The sequence below is a fragment of the Pelodiscus sinensis genome, chromosome 1, assembly GCF_052426305.1.
Source record: "Pelodiscus sinensis isolate ZL-2025 chromosome 1, ASM5242630v1, whole genome shotgun sequence".
In the NCBI taxonomy this organism is placed as follows: Eukaryota; Metazoa; Chordata; order Testudines; family Trionychidae; genus Pelodiscus; species Pelodiscus sinensis.
This window is the reverse complement of record NC_143052.1, coordinates 244,528,384-244,552,895: the sequence shown is the minus strand read 5'-3', so window position 1 is coordinate 244,552,895 and position 24,512 is coordinate 244,528,384. Positions and strand designations below refer to the sequence as shown.

The following is a 24,512-nucleotide window of genomic DNA, read 5'->3' as shown; positions in this document are numbered from 1 at the left end:
TTTAATTATTTTGAAAAGATGGTTACAAGCTTTTTCTGTGCTCGTTAAATGGCACAGAAAATCTGTGCTTAAATCAATTTTTGTTTTGCTCCTTTAACTTTTAAGGCAATTTCAAAAAAGTCTAAAAAAGAAGAAAGTAGATTTGATGCAAAAGTGACAAAACATTTTATATTATTTCAAAATGTGAAAGAGCCTGCACAAAGGAGACAAAACTCAAGGGCTGGTGGGATTTATAGAACAAAAGCTAATAGCATTTGTTACTCCTGATCTTCCATAAAACCAGTCAGGCTGGACTATATCTTTTCAGCATAATCTCACCACTGGTCAGAATCTTAACAAATGTTGTGAGTTCTTTAATAAAGTCTTCATCAGATAATATGTTTTTGGTGTTTGTTCCATATTTTATATGAAGTAGATCAGAGGTCTTAAAAGTGATTTAGAATTATGTTAATCATCACTTTTCTAAAGAGAAAGCATTGCCTAGGAAATGTACTCTATTTGGATCAAATTTGTAAAGTTCTAGATGATCTACTAGGGAACTAAACCAAAAGTAAATTCTGCTAGGTCCATTTTCCTGATTTGGGGATTTAAGTCCACATCATGTTTCAAAATTAATAGAGATTTTGATCCATATCTCTACTAAATTACCAAGCCTATAAGTGATATGCATAGGGACAACCTCCAGCATGCAAACTTTCTTGAAACAAAAGAGATCATGATGGTCATGAGGTGACAGTTTGGGCCAGGACATTTCTTAGCTAACCCAAATACTAGTAAATCTCAGGTAAAATGGCAAAATCAGTTAAAATGGCAAAAGAAAGCTTATGAACATGTTTATTACTTGAGAGATCCAGTTAGAGAACTGCTGGGCCTATAACCTGGTGATTGTCTTCACGTCAAACTGGGTGGAGAAAAAGGATGGACAACTCCAACTGTCATAAAGACAAAGAACACATCATCCAGCTCACATGTGACTGAGACCAACAGTAGAGAGTTCAACAGAAATTACTGACATTTACAGTTTTGTTCCTCAGAAAAAACAGTCAACAGTACAAATGCTACAAATGACAGTTACTGAACAAGAAGACGACTCAACCAACAACAGCCAATTGTTGCAATAAACAGCCAGATGACCAAGTGTTGGGTCATGTAATTAGAAAACTAGTATGATTCAGAGACACTTAACAGACTGGTACTTCAAAGACACTGTGATAGTGTAAATTTTGTAAATGATTAAGAATGTTGAATTAAGGCCGTGCTGGGCAACCAAGAACTGTGAGTGGGCCACATAAGTGCCCTTCCTTCATCTCAGGAGGCCGCAGCAGCCTGTAGCCTTTTGGGGTTCCACCTGCAGCCCATGGACCCCTTGTCCACTTCCCTCCTCCACTCACCTCTCATGCACTGAGGCATTGGAGCCCCACACTTCCCGATTCATGCTCCATCCCCACTCCTCCCCCACATGTCTGAGAGACTGAATAGCTTCAAACAACTGATTTGTGGTGCTCCAAAAGGGCTGACAGGGAGAGGGAGGAGTAGGAAGTGCAGGGCTCCAGTGTCTCAGTGATGGGATGTGTGTAAGGAGGGGTCCAGACAGGGGAATCTGTGGGCCGCAGGTTGCCCATCATTGATTTAAAGGGAGAAATGTAATGGTATGCTAAACTGTATTATAATGTTCGGCCACTAGGTGGCTTTGGGTACAACATAACCTTATTTAAGGTAACCTAAGCTATACCTGGAGGCACATTTAAAGGGTCTTTGAGTGAACACATCTAGGCTATGTCTACACTCGCGGCTTCTTGCGCAAGTAATATGCTAATGACGCTAAGCATGGAATATCGCCGAGCCTCATTTGCATACCTAATGAGCCGCCATTTTTTTCAGGAGAGGCTCTTGCGCAAGAAAGAGCGTCTACACTGCCCCTTATTGCACAAGAAAAACCCTCTTGCGCAATGTCATTCTTCCTCTCAAGTAATAGGTGTAACGGCATTGCGCAAGAGGGTTTTTCTTGCGCAAGAAGGGGCAGTGTAGACGCTCCTCCTTGCGCAAGAGCCTCTTCTGAAAAAATGGTGGCTCATTAGGTATGCAAATGAGGCTCAGCCATATTCCACGCTTAGCCTCATTTGCATATTACTTGCGCAAGAAGCCACGAGTGTAGACATAGCCCTAATGTTTGTGTCTCTGAGATATCTGCACAGTAGCTTGGACCTGCTAGTACCAGCCCCACAGCTTATCATGGACAAGTTGTACAGGATAAGAGCTAAATTTCCAAACTATTTTTCTATGAGCCTTCAGTGAATAAGGGATTATTCTGAGAGGTATCTTTTTCCTTTAGGAACTCACCTCTCTTGCTGCTTCTAGAAGGAAAAGGTCAGAGTGGTGCAGAAGAGAAAGAAGGAGATTATATTTTCCGGGGGGGGGAGGGGCAGCGGAGAATGCACTGGAGGCATCTGCTTGCCCCACATCCATGTCCTCTTGCATTTCGGTCTTCCTTCAAAACATTGCCCTCTGCAGTGTTGAGACCAGGGTGGGGAGCTGAGAACAGTCATGTCACTGGGAAGGAATTAGCATGCAGTTAATACATTCTGTAGTCAGGGCTAGCATTGCCAAGGAGCTAGAGGTGGGAAGGCAGAGAATTGGGTTGCAGTATATTGGGTTGTGGGATGCTAAGAAATTATTTAAAAAAAAACAACAAAAGTAAATGCCTCTGGTGATGGATAGAAGCAGTCTTGGCCTTTTCTGAACATCCCAGCATTCAGTAACCAATGGGTTAAACTCAAGTAGTTAGGAGGTGTTGGCAGAGATCCATGAAAGCCAATGGGAGAAGTTGTTGATATTTGAAATTAAAGAAACCCTGCTTGCTTTTTTTTCTTTGTGTGTGTTTTAAGCCACAAGTTGAGGGAACAAGATGAATTGAACTAGGTAGAACTACCATGTCTACAAAGAATATTGGGCATAGAAATGGACTGGACCTTAAAGCACAGATCTGTGAGTAGACAGAGAATGTCTATTTAGATATGATTTTTTCTTTGTTTTGTTGTTTGATTAAACTTCTCTGTGCTAAGTCCATGTGCCCCCTCCCCCCCCCCCCCACTGTACTTTAAGCTGTATCCCAGGGTTGGAATTTCTTTGTTTTAAATTGCTCTTTTTTCAATTGCTTTAAAACACCTAGCTACCAAGTATGCTTGATCAAGTATATCTTTTTGTTTTGTTAATAAAATTACCTTTTTAAGGTGATGATTTGATTCTTGTGCCCTGGAAGGTAATAGGAAGTCTATGTATGCATGCTTAAAACTGAGAGTTCAGCTATCAGAGATTACAGTTTGTTTTCTCTTTTTATTCAAACTCTCTTGTGTTAGAAGAGCTTGGGGTACCCCTCTGGAAGAAGTTCCAAGTGTTTCTTCCTGGGTTCAAGAAGAAAGGGGTTTTTCACTTGGCGGTAGCAGCCTATCTCCCAATGCCAGAGAATCTGTGACCTTGTCTAGCTTTTAAGCAGAAGCCTATAGAGGCAAGGTATTTTGAGGTCTTTTGCAGGCCACCACCTTCTGTACTCAGAATGCCAGAGTAGGGAACAGCCTTGACACCCCCAAAACATCTTTGAAGCAGAATTAAGACTCCCCACTTCTGCTGCCTTTCCAGAGTTCATCTACACTAAAATCTCTGAAAATCAGGAAATAAAAAGCAAAGAAACATGCTGGTCCTGCAATGTACCCTTAACTTTGTGCTCTTTAAGCAATGCCCCAAAATGCCAAAACCACACTTACTAATACACTACCCTTACACATGCCAGCTCTTGCAAGTTTCAGGATATGGCTCAGATCCTTCAACTAATGTGGTATGCTCAGTTTGCTACTGACGTTCACATCTTGGAAGCTTTGCATCTCCAGCTAATGCTGAATTCCCACATTGCCATGGTTCCCACATATGGGCTTTATCATTTGCACTTGGTAACACAGGTTGTGACCATTTATTTTATGGCCCTCATCCTGGGTATAGATAAATTTGTCACCTAAAAGCTGTATTGCTTCAACATGTTCCGTGTTTTATAAACGAGTAGGCTAACTCTCTATTCCATGGACCAGAGGGCATTCTCCTGCCCTAAGACATCAACCTCCTTTCTTCAGAGCTTCCATTTTATTTCTTCAAAATGAAACTATTAACAGAAGTTCAACTTATCATTCATGTCCTTTCTTCCTGATTTGGGACCTTCCCCAGGACCCGATCTGCTCCCTACAAGGTTACATGCCGGAGACCGTCTGTCTTGGAATCACATATGAAGTAGGTTCTCTTTCATGACACAGGAACTCCTGCAGGACATTTCCTGTAACTATGATTAGCATATGAGCTGTTGCTGACACTTATGAGAACCAGGAGATCTTCAGACTATCACCTAATGAAAGCTACTCAACTTTGGAAGCCCCGGAGGCCACAATGATACTCATAGCACATGCCAAGGGCCACAACTTAAGTGTGGTTGCATATACATGCATATATATCCAAATATATGCAAACAGATTCTTTCACACTGCCGGGCATGAATACAGAGATTAAGGCAAGACTACACAACACACAGGCCCCATTTAAGTCGGTTCTGCTGATATTAATAAAATGCAATATTTACCTGATTTCTACCCGACAGCACTTTTATGAGCAATGACAGTCCAGGAATTTAACTACTAAAATGCTTATCAACAGAAGACCATTATATTGTTTTGGCTTCCACTTGTGGGCTGTGTGCTGAGCCCCACGTAAACCCAAATTGCACCGTGGTCTACAAACAGGCCACAGGCTGCAAACAAATAGACCATGGGCTGCATGCGGCCCGCAGGCGTGTTGAATAGCCCTGACCTAATGTCTGGGTCATTCATATCATCAGCTGATCAGTCACGGTGGAGATAGGGTCAACTACCCTTAAAGAGCCAGCTACCATTCAAAACATTAAAGTTGGTGCAGAATGAGGCTGCCCATTTTATATTTCATGCAGAAAGCACAAGGAACCTGTGATCAGAATTAGCTGCCAGTTGATTTCTGAGTGAAACCCTGGTGTATGGATGTTGACACATACAACTTTAAAAGGGTTTGAGTCCTGACTGCGTGAAAGACCTTCTCTCTCCCCTTTTGTCATACAATGACACTTGTGATCATCTAAATTTAAATCTCCTGGTTCAAACAAGGTACAGGTTAGAATGTCTGATCAGTGAAAGATCCTCAGTTCTGGAACTTTCTCTCTCTTAGCACAGCACAGCCCAGCCCAGATTTATTGATTCAGGAAACACTGGAAAGCTTATCTGTTTTCCCAGACTTTTCCCCAGAAGATTGACTAGGCCTGGAGGGAAGAGAGGAAAGTTTATTTTTTGGTGAGTTAGGAGGTCCTTCTGCGGCCATTTGAGTTTATTATATGTGTATATAATTATTGTTCTGTGCATAGAGCATTAAGTGAGTATTTTGCTACACAGAATAAATGCATATTTTATGATTCTCTTAGCTGTTCAAGGTTTTACCTCATACGTAAGACAAGTAATAGATAAAAAAGGGAAACAGAAAAGCACAGAACAGAAAAGAAGCTGAGATTGTATGTAGAGCTCACATATTGTGATGAGCATATCTAGATAGAAAATCATCATGAATCAGGTCCCCAGAAATCATGAAATTGGCTTAAAATCATTAAATTATTTAACAAATGTTTTTATGTGCCTTCTGGTTTTGGTACCTTTAGGGATCATGTTTTCCAGCTTTTCTCTGCAACAAAGAGGCTAGAAACTTACTTAACAAAAAAAAAAAAAAGCTGAAACTCCAATGTTAATTGTATGACTCCCAGCTTTAAGAAAGCATTTTTTTCAGATAAGCAGATTCAGTTCCCTAATATTGAGAGACTTGTGATAAAATCACATATGTTGCCAATCCTGTTATATTAAGTGAAGGTCTTAATGAGTAAAGTCAAGTATTCATGAAGACTGCTTAAAGTGGGAGAAGCACCCTACATATGACCCTTGTAAGGAAGCTTTTTAATAAGTCAATCCTGCAGTCCCTTCACCACAACACAGTTCTCCTTCCATTCCTTTTATGATTGTTCACATAGACATTGCAGGCTGAGAGAGCAGCGTCCCAAAAATGAAGTTTTGCAATTTATATTTCCCTCATTTTGTACTTACTGAATGAGCAATAAAACAAAGAGAAATCCACCCCCTCCCCCAGGAGATTCCTCCAGGAACCAATCAGGGATATATATCTTCCTCAGCAGCCGCTTCCTGCAGTACAAGCTTCAGTGGCAGCAGCAGTCAGGTCAGTGAAAGAAACGCAGGGAAGAAATGCATGAAGAGCTAGAGCAACCTAAGAGTGATTGGGGAAGAGGGAGAAGTGTAAGGAGGGGAGGGAGGGAAAAAGAGGAGGAGCTAGGCCTCTCCTGCTAATGATGCCGTTGTCTTGACAACTGGGTTTTACCAATAAATATCCATTTTAAATAAAAATATCGCCCATTAAAACACATAGGGGGAAGGGAGATACTTAAGGATTTTAATCACTTTATTTTTAAACGTTATTTGATATATTCCCTCAAAAGACACCTCTCCTCTACCCTCATAGCTCCAACAGCACACTAGCAAGGCAGATCAGAGAAATTGCTGGGTCTCTAATACCTCCGGAGAAATGAGCTTTCCAGCCAGAGATTTTTCTACCCCAAATGTCGCTTACTGGAGGGCAGGGAGAGTGTGAGGGAAGGAAACACTGCCAATGGGAAAGGAGGATTTTGCTGTGCGTTTTGCAGTCTATTTCCCCACTGAAGATTTGGGCGAGTTTGATGGGTGGTTTGTGTGTGTGTTGTGTTCCACTCTCGCTCCTCTCTCAAATGATTGAGGGAGAATTTGGTTGCATGTTAAGTGTTTCCCTGTCTAGGGACGAGACAGATTTTGCTGGGTGTATTTTAGTATTAGCCTCCGGAAATATGTGTGTTCGAGGCTTTGCGGTGGCTTAGTTCCCTTCCTCCCACTCCCAGCATAGTGCAGAGTATTGCACACTGTTTGTGTTTTAACATCTCTTTACTTCTCAGGAGGGAGGGGGAGAGGCGGTGTGTATTGCATGATACAGTCTCTCATTCACTCTTCTAGGGCTATCTTCCATTGGGGAGATTTTACTTTGTGTTAAGCACTCTCCTTTTCAGGGATTGGGACATTTTTAAGTGGGGGGGAGGGAAATATGAGGAAGAGACATTGTTGCCTACACTAGTCTCTTTCTCCTTGGGCACAGGGCATATTTGTACTACAATATCTCAGCCTCTGTGGGTACGGAGCGGTGTAGTAGCCTCCGTGTTATGTTCATTATAAATACATATAGAAGAATAGATGTGTATCAAACTTTAGAAAACGAAGATGCCCTCCTCTCTAGTTACAATCTAGTTAAAGGTGACCCACACTGGGAACATAATTGGCTGTGTATCTTTTTACGTCTTTATGCTGTATGATAGTTTGAAGGGTTTGTTTTGCACATCAATAACCCAGACATCACTTTTTTCCCGTAGGCAATTAGAGAACGAGTAGAGGGCAGGACATCTTAGATGCCACAGAAGAAAAATCAAATTCGTTTCGCGGTGTGATTCATTCTTCACGCAGTTTTAATCCCGCCCGGCTGGTTTGTTTGTTGCTCCTTTTTTGGTTAGCTTGTAACTCAAACTGCAGACTGAAAAGCGATTTTGTTAAAGCTTCCACAAGCCGGTCCCTTCAGCTCCCGGCCAGAGCGGCAGCCAGTCCTCGTTCCGCGGAGCAACAACTGGGGAAAGAGCCCCAGACCCTTGCAGAGCTGCCCTGGGCTCCTCTGAGAGAGAAGGGAGGACTAGAGGCGGGGAACAGCTGAATTTCATTGTTAGGCCACTAGGGCAGGCAGCTGACGGGATGGGGCCGCAGAAAGAGCTTCCCCCCACCCCCTTCCCTTTGCCACCCAGCTTCATGGAGGCGACATCCCACCGCCCTCTCCACAGGGCTTGCACCCCTATACCCCCCCACACACACGTGCGCCCCCCAACCCTCCCCGCAACACACACGCGCTGTCGCCTCCCTCCCCAGTAACCCCTTTGTTCCCTACACGGGCATGTGCGGACTGCATGCGAGTCATTTTCCTGCCCGCCCCACCCCGCAGTGCACACGTGCACAGCGCATGCTCGGGAGCGCAAAGCGCGGTGGGAAATGTAGTTGTTACCCCCCCCATATCCGCACACATTTCCTAGCCTCCATTTTCTCGTCTCCGCTGGTCAAACGGCGCACGCGCACATCTCCCCCTCCTTTGTCGCGGTATCCCAGGCGGAATTGTCATTGCTTGCCCCGCCTCAGTTCCCGTCTCCGATTGGCTCGCACCGCAAAGCGGCGGGCGGGGCGGGACTCGACTGGCTGGCCGGGATGTCAGTCTGCGCTGGGTGACTTGGATTGATGCAGTTGCCTGGCGGTGGTTGTGCTACGGGGTCGGAGATGCGGATACCGACCCTCGCACTGTGGCAGTTCCGTGGGACGCCGTGCTTGTCAGCTGGGCGGTCAAGGGGGCGGGGAATTGAAGCAGCAGCAGCGTTGCAGGCTCTTGCCTCCCGCGGGAGTGATTGCTCGGGACAGTGCAGCTGCAGAAAGTTTGTAGCAGTGACCCCCGGTGCAACAGCACCACGCAACTCAGCACGTCATTTACAAACTTCTCATGCGTCGCCAGCCGGCAGCTCAACGCCATGCACAACTTTCCCTACAACGTCAGGGCCCTTGCGCGTAACCGCATGACTTCCTAGCTGGCCACGTACCTCCTTTGCACCGTGTCCTTGCTCCCCGTGCACTCTCAGTATCACACGCGCCCTGGCATGTGGAATGCATTTGCTCCGTATGTACCCTACCAACAGCAGCACCCCCCCCCCCTCCCCTAGCTTGGTTCTGCTGTTGCGGCAGCCCCACCTCTTGCTCTTAAACGTGAGTACGGAGAGAGGAGGTGCAGAGATAATGAATATGCACATGAGCGTTACTGCTGCTGTTGGGGGAAGGGGGGGAGAAGGGTCAGTGTGTATAGGGGAGGGGTGCGCATGCGCGGTGCGTGGCGGGGCTGAATGTTTCCCAAGTGTTTGAAACTGGTATTTGGGTTTTCCACGTTGGATCAAGTGCGGCGTATAGAGCGAGGGGAGGCTGCATTAATAGAGCCGGGGAGCAGCGGCAAGAAGAGCGTGGAAGGAGAGAGGAGAAAAGCAGCGCACAGACCCGCGGAGGAGCTGCTGCTTCTGTCAGACACTTTCCAGAGCAGATTTTGTTTCCAGAGTGTTTCGGAGGATCCGGTTTGCGCCCCCCTCCCTCCCCCTTCGCACACACAAATCCCTCTGATTGTTCCTACCACCTCCTTCGTGAGTTACCCACAACGACAGCCATTCAATCAGCTGCTGCTGGCGGTGGGGACTAAGCGGCGGGTGCGTGTTTCTCGCTCTCTCGGCTTTTACAAGAGAGGAGTCAGATGTAGCTTCTCTCGGTTTTGGGGAGCTCCAGAGAGAGGAGGGCAGAGAGCGAGCCGTGCATTGGGGTCTGTCGTCTTTGGAGCGAGCAGCGCTCGCTCTCGCACAGAAGGGGGAAAAGGGGGAGGAAGACTGTTTGTCTTGCCGGATGAAAATGTTGAGTCCTGCAAACGGAGAGCAGCTTCATCTCGTGAACTATGTGGAGGATTATCTGGACTCCATCGAGTCTCTGCCCTTCGATCTGCAGAGAAATGTCTCCCTGATGAGGGAAATTGACGCCAAATATCAAGGTAAGTGCTTTCTTGTGTGTGTGGTGCTGGGTTAGGCTTGTCTTTCCTTCGTAGCTGAGTCCTGGCACCCTTTGCCTGTCCCCCCCCTCCTGCAGGGGTGGTAGTTTTATTTTGGGGAGGAGGGAGAAAGCACGGAAAGAGAGCCTAGAAGAAGGGAAAGCGGCTGATCTGCAGCGTTAGTTCTTGTCATGGGGCGGAACAAAAGGTCTCCGGCTTCTCTTATTAAACAAGGACTCTGTTTTTCAGTGTAAAATACTGGACAAAAAGACGGTGAGTAGGAAAGCGGTCTGTGGGAGTAGGAAGGCTATTTCTGGGTGTGTAGTTGTGTGGAGGGGAAGATTTTGTAGGTACTGGGGAAAGTGCTGGGTGGACAGAGGGAGAGATTATAGCACAACAACATTTAGGAATGTACAGTATTCATTATGGCTGTAGTAAGGGAGAGAGGCTGATAGGGAAGGAGGGGGGATGAGGTGTAGATGCGAGTGGGGGGCAGGGTCTGCTTTCTTCTGTCTTTTTAATGAGGGCGCGTTTCACCCTGTTAAACACCCCCCTTGTGTGAGGAGGGGAAAAGAGGAGTTATATAAAATAAACGCCGGATGGGTTATGGATGAGCTGAAAGCTACGTGCTCTCTCGCGGCGTCCTGGCGGCACTCACTCTGGGGCATGCCGTCTCCTTGCCCCACGGGCGGCGGGGAGGGGAAGGAGGGGTTAGTTTGCGTGGGCTTCGGAACAGCTTTGTCACTAGCTGTGTGTGCAGGGGGGCGGGTCTGTTGGATGCTGCGGGTAGAGGTGGCACTAGAGGGGACCCCGCTGCTGGAATATGTTCCCCGTCCTGCTCTACGGGGCAGGGGGTGGCCGGTCTCTGCGGCACTTGCCGCTGATTTTCAGGCACCCCTCCCGCGCGGGCAAGACGGGTGGGAACCTCCCCCTCGAGGGTACCAGCAGTAGTGGCTACAGGGCAGGGGGGGGAGGGAAGATTAGGGCAGAACTACAGGCGGAGGGGGGGAAACAGTGTAGGGCGGGCGCGTCTTCCCGGGCGAACATCTCGACACAGGCAGAGGTTGTCTCCGCGCTATGCCGGAGTCACCCTCGCAGCGTCTTTTATAGCCCGTCCTCATTAGCATATCTTGGTTCGCTCCGCCTCGCTTTATTGGCTGGGATCTGCCCCCATGGCTCAGCCTCTGTCGCTCACTGCCTGGTCGTGCTGTTCCGCCTTCTAGCTCCGCCTTCTCGTGACGTTTCCGAAGTCACAGCTTGTGGGGTTGATTTGAATATCTGGAGTCATCCCTCCCCAGGCCCCAGTTTCTGATTGGCGCCAGGGAGCTGCGCGAGGCGGGCGCAACTTTGGCTTTCTGATTATGATTGACACGTTTATGGATGGGGGAGGGGGAAGGTGTCCTCCTCCTGATTGGATTGTTGGGACAGGTGGGCGGGCTCTATCTGGGTTTTTCCCATTCGGGTTGCGCCGAGCTTTAAGGCTTTCTTATTGCGATTGGCACACTGCTCCGGAAGGGGGTGGAGTCATCTTACTCTTTATTCTGATTGGTGCGGGGAGGGGGTTAAGGCGGGTCTTCCCCGTACTCCTTATTTCTGATTGGCTGACGCAGACTGCAGCTTCTGTTCTCCGAAGAACAGGGGGAGACACTCGGAGGGGCCCGTTTCCTGTTCAAGAACAATAGCCTGACGTCACGTCCTGGTGATCTCTGCTGCGTTGGCAACTGGCCGGTTGCTAAGGAGGGGGTGGAGTCTCTTTCCGGGGGAGGGAGGGGCACCGAGCGAGCTCGTTCCTGGTTGGCTGAGCGCCCACCGGTGCCCATCCCCCGCCTGTCCTGGCAGCGGGGCGCAGCCGTGAGTGGGAGGAGCCGGGGATGGAAGCTGGCAGGGCAGCGCCCCCCTCCGCTCTCGCCCGTATCCGCAGCCCAGCGGCCCCCCCCCCCAGCGCGCGGGGAGCCGTAAGGGGGGGGGGGTGCCCCACTGCATCCGGCCCCGCCAGGAGAGGACTTTCTGCTGCCCTTGTGAGTCCCCCAGCCTCCTTCTCACGTGACTGTTCCCCCCCCCCCCCAAAAGCAAACTAACCCCCATTGTCCTTCCTGGAAACAACAGGCTCTTCGTATGGGGATAGTGGGGGAGGAGAGGGTGTTCCAGAAATAGACCTTTACAGTTGGGTTTATAAATATAGTTTACAGCAAGATTTGGGCAGATATTTTAGGTGTGGGATTGTTCCTTTAATAAAACTTAATTGAACTTTGAATAACATTTTGCTGATCTATGGGGTGTGATAATATTCCAAAAGCTTTGAAATACACAATTCATTAAACAAAATGCAGGACTATGTAGCACTTTAAAGACTAACAAGATGGTTTATTAGATGATGAGCTTTCGTGGGCCAGACCCACTTCCTCAGATCAAATAGTGGAAGAAAATTGTCTCAACCATATATACCAAAGGATACAATTAAAAAAAAAGTGAACACATATGAAAAGGACAAATCACATTTCAGAACAGAAGGGGGATGCGGGGGAGGGAGGGAAAGGAAGGTAAATGCCTGTGAGTTAATGATATTAGAGGTGGGGAAGGGTAGATGTTAGATGTCTGTGAGTTAATGGTATTAGAGGTGATAATTGGGGAAGCTATCTTTGTAATGGGTAAGGTAGTTGGGGTCTTTGTTCAGCCCCCTGCGGAGAGTGTCGAATTTTAGCATACATTTCTATCACAATTCACTAAACAGTAATCCTCATAAATGACACAACTAATGGCCTCTCCTGGCCTACCTGTAAAAAGCAAAATGGAAGAGTAGAGTATTGTAATAAGATGCTAATACTCAGATGTCATTGTATAAAGCTTACTAATGTAAGGCAAAGTATTACAAAATGGAGTTAGAGTTGCCATATACTTTATTTTACCATTATTTGTTGACTAAGTTGCTAAATTTAATAATTAGTACATAAACTCTTACAGCCCTAGTTTTTAACTGGTTATCCAATAGCCTGATGCTTATCAGTTTTTGTTAGCATAATTTAACTGTTAGGGAATCCAAGACCAGCAGCCTGAGAGCCCTCCAACTTCCTTCTGTTCCTACTCCTACATTCCCAGGTAAAAAGTTTAACCACATCACCAATAGAATTTTGATTGGTTAAATGGTTACTATTTATTTACACTTTTTACATCCCTAATGAAATTATAAGGCCTAGGGATGTGAAATCCTGTTAACCAGTTAACCAATTAAAGGTGGGCAAGTGGGGGATGGAACACCTCACAGGGCTGGAGCAACCCCCTGCCAATGGCAGGTGGGGAGCTTCTCCAGACCACTGTTTAACTGGTAAGGCTCACCCATTGTTATACCTTCATATCCCTAATAAGAATGGCCATAAGGGTCAAACCTCTAATAAAGTTTTTTTTTTTTTTTTTTTTTTTAAAGCAAAATGTGTGTTTCTATCTGCCCATGTGAAATCACCTTTTAAGGTAGAATTTTGAAAAGTGTTCAGCATTGGCCATGTTCTGCTCCCATTGCAGTCAATAGGGCTATGTCTAGACTGGCCAGTTTTTCCAAAAAATCAGCCGCTTTTCCGGAAAAACTTGCCAGCTGTCTACACTGGCCACTTGAATTTCCGCAAAAGCACTGACTTCCTACTGTAAGAAATCAGTGCTTTTTGCTCCCGTTCGGGCAAAAGTCCCTTTTGCGCAAAACTTTTGCACAAAAGGGCCAGTGTAGACAGCTGAGATTTGTTTTGCGCAAAGCGCGTCTAGATTGGCCACGGACGCTTTTCCGCAAAAAGTGCTTTTGTGGAAAAGCGTCCGTGCCAATCTAGATGCTCTTTTCCGAAAATGCTTTTAATGGAAAACTTTTCCATTAAAAGCATTTCCAAAAAAGCATGCCAGTCTAGACATAGCCTAGGAGTTTCATTATGCCATTTAGATCTACTCTGGGCACGGTTAGTTGAGAAGGTGATTTAAAATATTGGCAGCTGCAGTACCTTGTCTATTGATGGAACTGTACCAGTGTTAGCAATGGTAGAAAATGATTATATTAGTTGCAACCTGAGAGCATGCACCCAGGCTACTGGCAGTATAAAAGGATAGGCAGATATAGCGTCAGAAATAGCAACTATCTTGCTCCCTGTTACTTGGTCTTCAAATCTTTGTTAGAAGAGAAAGATGAGGGCCCCTACTCAAAGCCACTCACATGGCTATTGAAATAGAGCCTCCTTTTCATTTATGTTCTCTGAAAAAAATTAAAATGACACAAATACAGATTTTTATCCTTGCAGGTATCGAACCATCGGTCTGCTGTCCTTAATGCAGACAGAAAGAATCTTTACAACATAGGAACTGGTTTTTATTCCAGATCAAAACTGAATATTCTAAAGTAGTTCACTTATGGGGGTCTGAGTTTGCAGCAGTGAATCAGTGGGAACATTGCGATAAATATTTCAAACTCTGCAAATAAACCTGTGACTCTTATTCAAATAAAGGTGAAAAAGGATCTGGGTAAATATTAGGAAAAGGTAGACAGATTTATTGCTATAACTATATGTTATGCCTGTGATCTTACTGGTTTATATAAAGAGAACATTTTTGTAAGAAACTTTAGCTCAGATAGTGCAGCATTTAAGATTATCTGAGGGGTATTAGAAATGTCAACATATAGTCAACTACACGTATCAGAGGCATCAAGGGGGGGGTGGGAGCCGGTGCCTGTAGGGAGCCATTATAAGACAGTTTCCCACAAGCACCAGATCCGCCTGCCCTCCCATCCCCATGCTGCTGCCTCGCATAGAGGGGCAAGTGGGAGCCAATACGCATGGGCAGAGGCAGCAGGGGAGGCAGGCAGGAGCCAGTTCTGGGGGGAACAAACTTAAAAAGCCATCTCTCCCCTCCCCCCCACCAGCATCGGCTCCGTGAAGCCACCTGTCCTTTCGAAAGAGGTGGGGGGGGGGAATTAGGGAAGGCTGTCAAGAAGTAGCCTCTGTGGCAGCAGCCTCTGTCTGCGGGGACTTCAGACCCCCGCTAAGAGAGGCTGCTGCCATGGAGTAGCCTTTAACCGCGGGGAGCTCAGACCCCCCACAGACACAGACTGGTGCTGCCACACACTGCTGCCTCTGTATCTGAGGCAGCAGCACAGGAACTGGTCTTGCATGGGGAGCTGTTTTTTAAACTGGCTTCCCTCACAGACCAGCTCCTACCTATCAGTGGCAGCAGCATGGGATGGCAGGGGGCTCCACAGGATGAAGCTGGGAGTGCACTGGCTGCTGGCCACACTCCTGGGGACCATCAAATAGTCTTAAGGTTGGTGGTGGGTTTTCTAGCGCTACACAGTAAGAAAAACCTTAGGCTACATCTGCATTACCAAGTTTTGTCCATAAAACGTATGTCGACACCCAAAGGTTGACAAACAAAAATTGCCAGAGTGTGTTCACGGTTGCTCCCTCTGTCAACAGATCATGTTCACACAGAGGGAGCGGGGGGATGGAGTACCCTCATCAGCAGTATGAACAATTATTGTGGGTATATATTCTACAGTGGAATTGATGTGGGGAGGCGGAGCTGCTCCCTGTGCATCTTGAGGTTCCTTCTGAGTTCTCCTAGCCTCCTCAGATGCTGGGAGCAACATCCTGAGGAGCTCTCTGTGCTGAGGAATGTTAAAGCAGCACAGCAGCCTGCCCGTGTTCCTAGTGCAGAGCAGAACAGGAGCATTCCAATAATTTGCTCTTTGTTTGTTCCCCAAAGAGAGCAGCTCACTCAGCTATCAGATCCCTTTGAAAGTGGGGGAGAGGTCGTGCAGAGATAAAAACATTAAGTAGAGAATTTTGGATAGTGGTGGAAACCAGCTCTGTCAGCAAACCAACAGAGACCACTTCTGTCTCTGTCTATAATGGCTCTTTGTCAATAAATGGATGGGAAATAAAAAAAGTCTCTTCGAGGAGTGGAAGTTTTTTGTCACTGAAACTGGGCGTTTTTCCCAACAAAAGTCCATGTTCCACAAACTCTCACTGTTTTATGGCCCAAAAGCAGTTTTTGTTGATAAAACTCAGGAGTGTAGACGTAGCTTATGTTGCATATTTGTGTTCTCTGCAGCCTATGGATTTACAAGGTGCACAAAATTCCCAGCATGTGATCTTGTAATTATTCCAACAAGGTTTAAACATGCAGGTGACAGAGTGAAACCAGGGATTCAGAGGTAGTAACGTTGGTATTTGACTATATTGGGAGACATTGAAATGGATGGGGCCTGTCAGGGGATTGGCACTAGCCATTTTGAAGAAGACAAGCTGCTAAGTCTGCTTGTTTAAGGAGTATAAGATATTAGATCCTGACACAACTTTCAATTGAAATAGCTGCTAAACAACTTCTTTTCTTATCGAATATCACACTTAAATACCATAATCCCCCAACTCCACCCATCAAAACACTCACTTGTTGTTGAACAACCTTTTTTGGGGGGGAGGGGAGCACAGTAGTAAACAGCACCAACTTTACAGAGGCTTTGTTTACATTTAAAAGTTATAAGCATAGCTATGGCGTGCTGCCTCGGCAGTGATTTAACATAGCAGTGTGGCCACAGCAGGAGCACTAGGAGAAAGCGCTCTAGGTAAACAACCTTGATGGATGGGGAAGCTATCAGTGCCGGGAGTATTGCTCCCAGTGCTGTAGAAATGTCTACACTGGGGCTTCACAACACTGTACCTTGCTGTGCTGGGGCGAGTGTTTTTCATACCCTTGAGCGAAAAAGTAGCTTGCCAGTGTAGACAAGCCCTTGCTGTCTTGTGTTGTGCTCAGCAACTTTGATTAGTACCTATTAGGAAGTGCTCAAAAGTTGGCAGGGTCAAGGTTATTGTAGCTAAATTAAATATGATCACTAATGGCAAATTTTTCAAGTGCAAACATGATATTTAAAATGAAGCTTTGGTAATAGGCTTCGAGTGTTGAATTCAACTATTATTAACAAAGTTTGTAGCCTGTTGAGAAATATTCTTTGGATATGCACAAAGCAAAGTATTTTTCCTAGAAATACTATCTATATATCACATTCAAATGGGCTAATCTACTAATGACAGTGTCGAAGTCCACGACATTGGAATGTAGATTTCTGAATTTCATTAATTGAAAATGATGATAAATGTCTAATCTTCCAATATACTTAATCTTTAAGAGTCTTGGTTAGTATAAAATGATGGGTTTTTTTAGTTAGCTGGCACATTCAAACCAATTCTACCTGTTACAGTATTACTAGCTGTATGTAAAATAAAGTCTTAGAATATTATTTCACATGTTATCAAAAAACAAACATATTTTTATCCTAATCAAGACAAGGCTAAATAGCAAGAGCTTTGTTGGTATTAGCTGTGTAACAAGAGTATGTTTTCTTGTCCTTTATTAGGCAGATAAATGTACACATTTCTAAAATTCAAAGTCAGAGCTTAGCTATTTATTTAAATGTAGGTGGGATTTTAACATTTATTAGGTTTATCAGTTTTTGTGCTTTTATCGCCAAGAGTTATGTTCTAACAGCAGCTTTTGTGTTCATTTCAAGGTGAATGGAAAGAGAAACAAACCATGATGCAGTTAAAAAAAGAATCCTCATTTTGAATAATATCTCATGAGGAATGAGTATATTTATGATGGTGAAAGGGAAGGGAATCTAACCCGTCTCACTGGTATTGAATGGAGTTTGATGACATAAGCACAGATCAAAACACAGCTATCTGTTTTTCACAGTTATGAACTGGAGAACCACACATTTGACCCCTTAAAACTACTTTTCTCTCCAAAGCAATCTCTCGTAGTCGGTTGAAAAAATCCCTTTAATAAGTAGTACAATAATGTCACTTCAAAACTATCTTCATTTGGTTTACAGATGCATTTATTTACTTTTGCTATTTTAAATCACAGATCATCTCTGGTCCAATTGTTGCAAAATATATTTGAATGTCCTAAATACTTACTTTCTCTTGTTAAATGCATGCTGAAAACAGATGTATGTATTTACTCAGAAATCAACCATTACAGAATATGTTGCTGTGGGAGGGATGTGGCCATGCGCAGGCTTGGCCCCAAGGCTCCTGCACACCTTAAAAGGAAGTAAAATACCTGAAATATATCAGTAGTTTGTATATTGCAGTCCTGAGCCAGCAACCCTGGCACTCACCTGCCAAAGACTCTTGAGGAATAGAATAGTACCTTAGGCCTTGTTTACACTACACAGTTTTGTTGACAAAAAGTCAGGTTTTATTGACAAGACAGGAGGTGTACACACCATGGTGGTCCTCCTGTCAACAAAACTCCCTTGCTTTGCTGACAAAATAAAACCACGTTGACAAGAGGCATAGAGCTTTTTGAGGCAAAGTTATATCAACAAACTGTCAGTGTAGACACTTTGCTGTTATGTTGCTGTAAATCGCCTTCAATAGGTGTTCGCAACACCCAGCCCAACTGCTCTGGAGTTAGAACTCTGCTATATTACTCCTAGGTATCTACCCCTCTAAAGGCCTGAGAAACTTTGAAAACTTCCTATTTGCTCAGAGTGGACAGCTCACATCACATCTTCTCAGCTGACCACGGCAGCTCCCCATAGCAAATGCTGTCATGCCTGGAGCACACCAGTGTTGTTAGATCTGCTGGTGCTTACAGTCAGATTTCTTCTGGCGTGTTGGATAAGGGCTGTAAATGGGACATGCATCAGTGCCTTGTGAAGCTAAAGGTGCAGAGGCAGACATACCAGAAGGCAAGAGAGTCAAACTGTCACTCTGGTGCTACCCAAAGACTTGCTTTTCTATAAGGAGCTGGATGGATGCCATATTCAGCAGTGATATCACCTACATTACCAAGAGCCTTGTGGATACTCTGGCAAGGTTGAAGACATCAGATTCAACCTTGAGGACAAAGCTGTGGATGAGAAGTTTGCATTGGAGAACAATGTGAAGCATGTGCCAGGGTAGTCTAGTGGCACAACAAATCAGGAAAACTTTTCCACCCTGAAGAGGTCTGGCCAGTGCCAGCAGTCTGTCTTTGGCACTCATGAGGTGGCAGAGGAGAACTCTGGTAAGTGATCTTTTTGAGTTGATGCTGCTTGGTTATATATATTATAGAAGCCGGTGAAGGGATGGAAAGGTACAAGATTAGCTGTGTTGGTGTGTGCTTCACATTCTGCAGTTTAGTTAAGCAGTGTGTTAATGCAGCCCAAATGTTTGTGATAATCCTCCAAACAGATCTCTAGGAAGCTTTCCTCTAGGTACTCACCAATCTTCTGTCAAAGGTTGCTTGACAGAGTTGCTTTGTTCCTTCCCCCTTTTCCTGCACTAATCAGCAATCACTTGTGCAGGGACCAAAGTGGCGCACAGGTGAGCAGCATAGGGACCTGGTTTGAAGCTGCATGTATGCAAGAGATGCACCTTTGTATCCCTGCTGACTTCCAGGAGTTAGATATCATCTTCAAGGACTCTTGCCTATGGAAAATGGTGACAGAATTTGCAGTATTGTCCCATGTCACCTGCAGTGATTCCCTTAAAAAATTTGCAAGATCCTTTGCTCCATCTTAATGCCCTCTCTCCTCCCCCAGCTGAACTTGCTATCTTCAGGGTGTTTGCTGAGCAGTGTTCTTGCCAATTAACAGTGAAAAACTGATTTGTATTTAAAAAGTGGTTTATTTTACTATAATGATTTGATGCAGTATGTGCACTAACACTCATGCTTCTGTTTCTTGTGTTTCTGCAGATAAGGCCTTCAGTGGAATCCCCACACACCAGGGGAGCACCTCCACCAGATAAGGAGGCGACCAAGAAGAGCAAAGAGGACATGTTTTGAGAGGTGCTCCAATCCTCAAAAATCAGGAAGTGGAGAGAAACTTCAAAGGAAAAATTTAAAATAGGCAGGACAGAAAAGAGAACCAGGAGTGATTTTAGTGGGCCAAGATCAGATGATAAAGACATGGAGGACCAAATGGAGATGCTGAAGTCTCTAATGCAGGCAGAACACATCTCCCTCCCTACGCCCCCAAAAACATACAAAGCTGCTTTCCACCCCCTCTCCAAACACCTCCCACACATTCCTTGCAACTTCATTTTGGTACCCTGGTCACTCCACCTCATTGGACAGCTTCCAAAATGATAGCTGGAATTACACACATCTATGAGAAAAGCTGCACAGCCTTTCATTGTTATCTCCCTTCCTACCCACTCTTTTGTATGTGTGTTGTTAATTGTTTTTTAATACAAATAAACTCTCTAAATGATAAACAATCTTTATTTCTCTCCAAAGCACAGTGGTTGATGCTGGAATTAATTCACAGTGGCAATTTCATCATTTTCTGACTAACCATCCCAGTCAGGAATCATCAAAATTTTCATGCAAGGCAGCAAGTTAACAAAGCATGGCAAAGTACTGTGTCGAATGACACATTACTGGAGCTCATTGACAAAACGATGCTTCAAAGTCTCTCTGATTCCAGTAGAATCCTCCACCCCTTGCAACTCAGCCCTTGTATCTGGCTGCTCAATATCAGCTGCCAGGTGATCTGCCGCTACACTCCATCCCTGGGGAAACTTCTCACTGTTAGCCTCACAAATATGGAACACATAGCAGGCTGCTATGACCATGGGAATATTTAGGTCTTTCCTCATTTAGATCTAATCTGCCATAAAAGTAGTGCCAGTGTGCTTTTAATTTGTCAACAGCACATTCTACAATCATTCTGCCTCTGCTAAGGCTATTTTAAGCACTCCTTGCTGCTGTCCAGGTTTCTTGTGTAAGGCTTCATGAACCATGGTGAGTAAGGGATAAGATTGGTCTTCCAGGATCATTATGGGCATTTCTATATTCCACCATTGGAATCTTCTTGTCTGGAAAGAAAGTCCTTGCTTGCAGCTTTCTGTGCAGGCCAGTGTTCCTGAAGGGCTTCGTCTAGACTGGCATGATTTTCCACAAATGCTTTTAACGGAAAAGTTTTTTGTTAAAAGCATTTGTGGAAAAGAGCGTCTAGATTGGCAGGACGCTTTTCCACAAAAGCATTTTTTGCGGAAAAGCGTCCGTGCCAATCTAGACGCGCTTTTCCACAAAAAAGCCCCAATCACCATTTTTGCCATCGGGGCTTTTTTGCGCAAAACAAATCTGAGCTGTCTACACTGGCCCTTTTGCACAAAAGGACTTTTGCCCGAACGGAAGCAGCATAGTATTTCCACAAGAAGAACTGATTTCAGACAGTAGGAAGTCAGTGTTCTTGCGGAAATTCAAGCGACCAGTGTAGACAGCTGCTTTTGCGGAAAAACTTGCCAGTCTAGACACAGCCAAGATGTATATATCATGAACCCTCTCTGACCACTCTGTGCTGATGTCAATGAAAGGCCCATGGTGATCTAATACTGCCTGCAATACCTTAGAGAATTACCTCTTCCTAATGATGTATTCCATTTCAAGATGATCCAGGGTCAAAACTGGGGCATGCATGCCACCTGTGACAGAACTCCCATTGCTGCAAAGCTATTAACTGTTTCACACTCATTTCTTAGTCCCACTGCTGATTTTAGAGCATATTGAAGTTGTTGATGATGGAAATTCAACAGAATCTTGTGTTACTTTATTGATTTGTCTAAAAGGAAAAGTCTTGAAGATTGAGGGCACTTACCTGGCAATCTGTAACTTCCCTTCACTGTGACAAGCTGCTTCATGGAAATCACATACTGCTGCACCCACAACACTCACACAGAGCATAACTGTCTAAAATAACATTATTTGTATTAATAAATTTCTAAATTGAAACGATGATGGTATTTTCATTCTATTCCAGAGAGACTTGTTAAAGATAAAAAAATCAGCTGTAGATGTGAGACATTTGTTAAGATTTCAACTTCAGTTGGCTGCCTTTGATCAGCTTTGTGCTTTACAAGAAAGTGGTTCTGCTTTTCAGAAGCAATAGCATGGTTTTGTTCAGCCATTCTGTATGTGCATAGTATTTATAGTTTTACTTTTTTTCCTCTGCAGAGATCTTAAAGGAGCTGGATGATTATTATGAAAAGTTCAAGCGAGAAACTGATGCAGTGCAGAAGAGAAGACTGTTGCATTGCATACAGAGAGCACTGATCCGGAGCCAGGAACTGGGGGATGAAAAGATTCAAATTGTCAGTCAGATGGTGGAGCTTGTTGAGAATAGAACCAGGCAAGTGGACAGTCACGTGGAACTATTTGAGACCTGTCAAGAAACTAATGAGACCACTGGAAACAGTGGCAAAGCCAACCAAGATAAGTCAAAGACTGAGACAATCACTCAGGCTGAAAAGCCCAACAATAAGAGGTCTAGGAGGCAAAGAAATAACGAAAATCGAGAAAACGCTTCAAATAATCATGATCATGATGACATCTCCTCAGGAACTCCAAAGGAAAAGAAAGCAAAAACATCAAAGAAAAAGAAGAGGTCTAAGGCTAAAGCAGAGAGGGAGGCTTCCCCTGCTGATCTTCCTATTGATCCCAATGAGCCAACATACTGCTTGTGTAATCAAGTCTCCTATGGAGAAATGATAGGATGTGATAATGATGAGTGCCCAATTGAGTGGTTTCATTTCTCATGTGTGGGACTCAATCACAAACCAAAGGGCAAATGGTACTGCCCTAAATGTAGAGGAGAAAATGAGAAAACTATGGACAAGGCACTGGAGAAATCTAAAAAAGAAAGGGCCTACAACAGGTAGTTTGTAGACTCTCATAATTGTGAAGAAAAATTAAATAAAAAACAACAACCAAGCAAGCAGTGTATTTATTGTCTGTGTCACCTTTGTTGAGGTGCCAGAATTGTAAAATGTGTCTTTTTAAAGGAGGTTTGAAACTAAACCATTCCTGTTATAGGGACGGCAATAAGAGCAATTTTGTTTTTCCATTTGATACAGCTGTAAGAAGAAAGTGGTCTGTGGACCAACATTAAAAAAATGTAATCAGAGTATACATTTAGTGTTCAGACAGAACTTAAAACAATATACTATTTCTTTTTTTGTGCTGGTAGCACTATACCCATTAAAATTTAGATAAATATTTCTTAAGTGTAATTTCATTTTTCTTTATAGAGGAATGTTATTTACCTTTCCAGCAAAATGTCAGATATTTAGTCATCTGGTTGTATTTTAAGAAAACTGCAGTACAGTACAAATTTCAATTTGTTTCAGTAATGACCAATGCAAGATCTAACAAGAAGGTAAAATATGACTTCTGCTACAGAGTGTGTCAGTATAACAGTTCAATAACAAATGTTTAAATAGCATTAGAAGATTATTTTTTAAAAAAGTAAATGGTTAAATTTTACATGACAAATATTTTATATACTGGCCAAGTACCATAAGGGCCATTTTAAAATGATTGAGTACATTTTATATTTAATCAGGAAGTGGTTTAGTAATGAAACTGAACATAAATCAAGCTTTATACTGTCACAGATAATAGTGTAGCAATCTTTAATTTGTATAAGGTGTATAAATGTAAATTTTTAAGTGGAGTTGCACTTACTGTATTATAATTGGAAATGCAGCCAAATGCCATTGTGTAGCCAATGTGCATTTCCTCTTGTATGTATGAAAATTGTACAGCTGTGATATTAAGAAATAAATGAAAAAAATCATAGTTTGATCTGGTGATTACACTTTAGTATTCATTCATGCCATTTAAAAATTGTCTAACTTCAGTCACACCATCAAGCTGTTGCCTAGAAGCCTAAAGTAGAATCTATAGTCAAATTACGCTTCCAGTAATGAATCTTCAGAGAGCATATGATTAGCAAGAGAATAAGAATCTCAAAGCAGCATTTAACCTTCCATCTAACCCTACACTATAGTGCTAACAGTTACTCTAAAACCTGACCATATATCTTTAAAAAATATCAATGGTATGGAACTGGCCATATTTACTGGTTTTCATGTGGATATAAATTAGATCACGTTTCTTGTCGGGAAGTGCTTATTGCAACTATCCAGTGTAAGCATCAGTAATCCTTCTGGTCTCCTCAAATAAAACTACTTTAGCTATAATACAAATGTTAACTTTAATTTAGGCACCCAGATCCCATGTCACTTCTTTTTTGTAGGATCATAGGCTCAGACCACAGCCTTCACCTCAGAGTAGAGAGGAGGCAATCCTGGCAGTCAAACAGGGCACAGAGAACAGAGTAGTGTGCGTCATTCTGTTTTGTTCCTCCTCCTTTCTCTCATGGAACTCCTCTGAGGGAGGTGGTTAAGTAGTAGTTAGTGATTAAGAACTAGAAGTGGGTTGGGGCTAGGGATGGAACAGGTCAAAGGTTGGAGAAAGGGAGTGGGAAGGGGATACAGAGAGGTGACTGGCAACAGAAGGAACATTTGGAACAATGCCTGGACTGGTCCATTCATATTACTAAAATCAGTGGCTCAGAGAAGAATCTTACAGATTTGTGTTTCCTATGAACACCATGTTCCTGTCTTACTAAAATTCCTAAACTGCAGCTGTTTGTCCTCTCACAAATAATGAAATCATGCCGATGAACTGGCTGGTCCATCTTCAAGAAGAGGAATAGAAAATACAGTCAGTAGAAAAGGAATAAGTGCAACAGCTCTAGTTACCTCTGCAGTTGTACAGGAAGGCCACAAAAAAGCATTGTATGTCACCTACTGCAATTATATCAACCCTAAATTATATTCCCCATCTAAATTATACTGATTTAAGTTAGTTTTAAATTAGATGCATTAGCCATTCACACTCTGACCCCTCTGCTCCACCACTGGTAAGGATCCAGGGCCAGTAGGGGCCCAATGGCAGCAAGTCTC

The 24,512-nt window shown here is 44.1% G+C and overlaps 1 protein-coding gene and 2 long non-coding RNA genes across 3 annotated transcripts; 2 read left to right on the top strand and 1 right to left on the bottom strand.

The window, feature by feature from the left end:
• Positions 1-826: 826 nt before the first annotated feature.
• LOC106731747 (uncharacterized) lies at positions 827-8,185 on the bottom strand. The gene is made up of 3 exons (XR_001368024.4): positions 6,150-8,185; positions 2,341-2,550; positions 827-932 (listed from the first exon to the last, which is right to left on the bottom strand). It is a non-coding gene; the product is annotated as an uncharacterized LOC106731747 (long non-coding RNA).
• Positions 8,186-8,205: 20 nt separating this feature from the next.
• ING1 (inhibitor of growth family member 1) lies at positions 8,206-23,346 on the top strand. The gene is made up of 2 exons (XM_006119698.5): positions 8,206-9,744; positions 21,718-23,346. Exons 1-2 carry the CDS (start codon positions 9,603-9,605, stop codon positions 22,419-22,421), a joined length of 846 nt encoding a protein of 281 aa, XP_006119760.1. The 5' UTR covers positions 8,206-9,602; the 3' UTR covers positions 22,422-23,346.
• Positions 10,030-21,710, top strand: LOC142826460 (uncharacterized). Its single transcript, XR_012900593.2, has 3 exons — positions 10,030-11,759; positions 14,013-18,783; positions 19,456-21,710. It is a non-coding gene; the product is annotated as an uncharacterized LOC142826460 (long non-coding RNA).
• Positions 23,347-24,512: the final 1,166 nt, after the last annotated feature.